Raw genomic sequence first — 3,452 nt, 5'->3', positions numbered from 1 at the left:
ATAATATAAAATTAATATTAAAAATTTTTCACAATTAAAATCAAACAGTATTCTAATTAATCGATTAAACTAATCGAAATTAAAAACATTTTCATATTATCATGTTTTCATATTATCATGTTTTTTTTATAAAATATGATAATATTAATATATAATAATAAATAATTAATATCATATATAATAATAAATATTAAAGTATATAAATATACTTATATACTTATTTATATTTATAATAAAAAATGTATATTTATATTTAATAAATTATATTATTATACAATATTATATAATAATAAAATAAATATAACATAAAATAATAATTGATTTAAAAAAGACACATGGAAATAAAAAATTATAATATATAATTATAATATGTATTCGATCATCATTGTAGTCTTTAAGCTAATAGAATATATCGATCCATTAGAATATTTGCAGTTATCAATATTATAATATAATAAATAATAAATATATTGTAAAAAGAAGCTATTTTTTAGAATGTTTTTTTGCTTCTGAATTGTTTCTTCTTTTCGTTTATTTTTCTTTTGCTTTTTGATGCATTTGAATGCGTATGTAAAAATGTAACCATCATTTTCTCGTAATAAAAAATTGCTCTAAGAAGGTGGACACTTCTTTTTTATGAACATAAATATTTAGAATTATTAGAATATAATAAAGTTAAAAAAAATGTTAAGAGTCAGTTAATCAGTTAATGTTTAATATATTGATATTAATATATGATATTAATATATATTTATAAATAACTTTTAAATATTAATAATTGTGAAAAATATATAATATAAATATAAATACTTTAGAATATAGAATTTATTTAAAAAAAAAAGTATATTTAAAAAAAAAATCAAAATTTTCATAATGAAAAAAAAACCATTTTCTTTAAAACATAAAAATATTATTTTACAGAATTTTAAGAATCGAATATATAATAATTCCTATAATAATTCGTAATAATTCTTAATATTTGACAAAATATAATACTTTATATGCATAATGATTAAAAAAATAAAAGATCATTATTCTTCTTTATATTTAAGTATTAAGTAATAAAAATTTTTTAAGTAAAATTGACTAACTATATTGATTAATAGAACTATTGAGTCATTTTTGATGCATATCAATATTGTTCGCACAATTGTCAGCGAATGGGATAAAATTTATATAATAATAAAATTGTTGAATGGAGATAGTATCTATATGTATTATCTATTCTATCATTAAAAATGGTTCATTTGCTTTATAGCAAATTCTGCAAGAGAAAAATATGTTACGTTATAATGCATTTGCTGTCATTAATAGATCAGGTGGATATATTACGTATCACGTGATGAATCGAAAGTCTGGTCACATTCTTTATTACCTGGTCAGTAATATAAATATAATATATTAATATAAATATTATATATTATAAATATAACATTATATTTAATATTATATTCTATAAATATAATATAGAATAAAATATAATATATTATAAATATAAATATAATATATTTACCTATAATAATAATAAGATGAGAAAGAAATATTATTTTGTATATGATCTCATCAAATAAATTGTTTCGCAGTTTCTTGTCATGTTTCATTATTCTTTTACTTTGCCTGATTCTCCTATTTTTCTACGTTAACACCGAATATTTTATTTCGCATGCTTTGAGAAAGAATATTATTGTATATAGTATTGTATATAGTAGGGTTGTTATAAACATAATAGATGATAGAATTTGATAATCATAATTTATATATTAGGAATAGTAAAGAAAAAATAAATTAATGGAATTTAATGATATTATTTGTTTGATAATAAATACTATGCACTTAATATTATGCACGAAATTTTAGATAGTATCGTGAAATTTCGTTAATTTTTTGTTAATTAATTGCTCAATTATTCTCTAGAGTATGATATTAGATTCTATACTCGTAATACTTTTTTCGGCAATTATGCACGATTTATGAATTGACTCTATTGGAACATTTCTTTTCATAGAAAAATGCAAAATTTTGATTGATAGAATATATGAATTTATAGGATAATCATCAAATAAAAAATAATTAATGATGTTATTTTATCATGAAAATTTCAATATAACATTTTTAATAATTTTTTAAAATTTTATTTCAATTAATAAATTTGTATTATTTATCTACTTTAAAGATTAAAAGTTTTAATTTCTTTTTATTTCTTGAAAAATGTAAGAAATTATAATTAATTTTTAAAAACATGTTAGAAATAGATATGTTAAAAATATAATTTCAAACAAACACAATAATCAACAAAGTTTTTAAACAAAATAAATAATCAATATCTGATAAATGATATCACAAATATTTTAATATTTAGGTTAAAATCTATTACATGTAATTAAGATTTTCAAAGATTTTATATTAATTTTAATTTATTATTTTTTCTTATTGACTATAAAATTCATTACGAAACATTTGGAAAAATACTAACTACTTAAAAATAATTTTTATTTAATATTTTCTAATTAATATTGAATTATTACTTTATATTAAAGATTTATTTATTAAAAATTAAATCAATAATTAAATCTAAAAAATTCGAAAAATAATTTATAAAGTTTTGAATACTCGTTGTCAATGAAAAAAAGCGAAGATGATGCAGAGAGAAACGATGAACAAAAAGTAATTTTTAAAATAAGTCGAACATAATAACGATTATAGAATAAAATATGATACATCTAAGGGTTGGAGGGCGGACCTTGATCTTAGTCACAGCCTCCCGCACTATGTGGTTGTTAAGGCGCTTACGTCTCCCTTCCTCTTCAATTTCAACTGATCCGAGAAAGTGAAGTCTGAAAACAGTGGTAGGCTCCATAGAGATACCACTGATCGGGGCCAGTTTTGGTTGGAGTCCCACAGTCTGCGACTCGAACTGGCCCCCACCAGAAGTATTTCCTATAAGTTCTTCGCTTGAATCACATTCATCTTCCTCGAGGCTTCTTTGCGAGGCAACGCTGCATCGACCAAATTCATGCTGCCCGCCATAGTTTAATAGCGTAGCCTGCATATCCGTCGCCACTGGCGGTCCCTCCTTTCGTAACGATAAACAAACAAATGTTCTTGCTAATCACATCATCACGCACCACTAATATCACGAATAAACTTTTCGTTTCGATTTTTTCTTTTTCTTTTTTTCTCTATTGATGCATTTTTTTTCAAATTTATCTTCATTTTCACTCTCTTTTCTATTGCAAAAATAGCACAATTATGAATAATTAATTTGTTTCGAAGCAAAGAAAATTGATAGTTTATCTTTAATTTCGATTTTATTCAATTTACTTTTTTTATTTTTCTCCATAGAATGAATATTTTAATATAAAATTGATATTATAATATATTTATACTACCCAAATGTTTCATTATATGTAATAAATATGTGTTATTTATTAACTACAAACTATCAAGTATCG

General features: G+C 21.0%; 1 protein-coding gene across 1 annotated transcript in view; it reads right to left on the bottom strand.

Annotated features, from left to right (window-relative positions):
* Positions 1 to 3,191, bottom strand: part of LOC102677771 (protein lin-10-like) — a 14,163-nt gene extending 10,972 nt beyond the window's left edge. Inside the window, exon 1 of the mRNA XM_031514688.1 lies at positions 2,741 to 3,191. Within this exon, the coding sequence (XP_031370548.1) occupies positions 2,741 to 3,049 (309 nt within the window). The 5' untranslated portion in view covers positions 3,050 to 3,191. The remainder of the gene's footprint in view (positions 1 to 2,740) is intronic.
* Between the last annotated feature and the right edge of the window lie 261 nt (positions 3,192 to 3,452).

This window comes from Apis dorsata, unplaced genomic scaffold (assembly GCF_000469605.1).
Source record: "Apis dorsata unplaced genomic scaffold, Apis dorsata 1.3 scaffold_1114, whole genome shotgun sequence".
NCBI classification, from domain to species: Eukaryota; Metazoa; Arthropoda; class Insecta; order Hymenoptera; family Apidae; genus Apis; species Apis dorsata.
The sequence above is the reverse complement of the archived record's forward strand: the minus strand, read 5'-3'. Positions and strand labels throughout refer to the sequence as shown.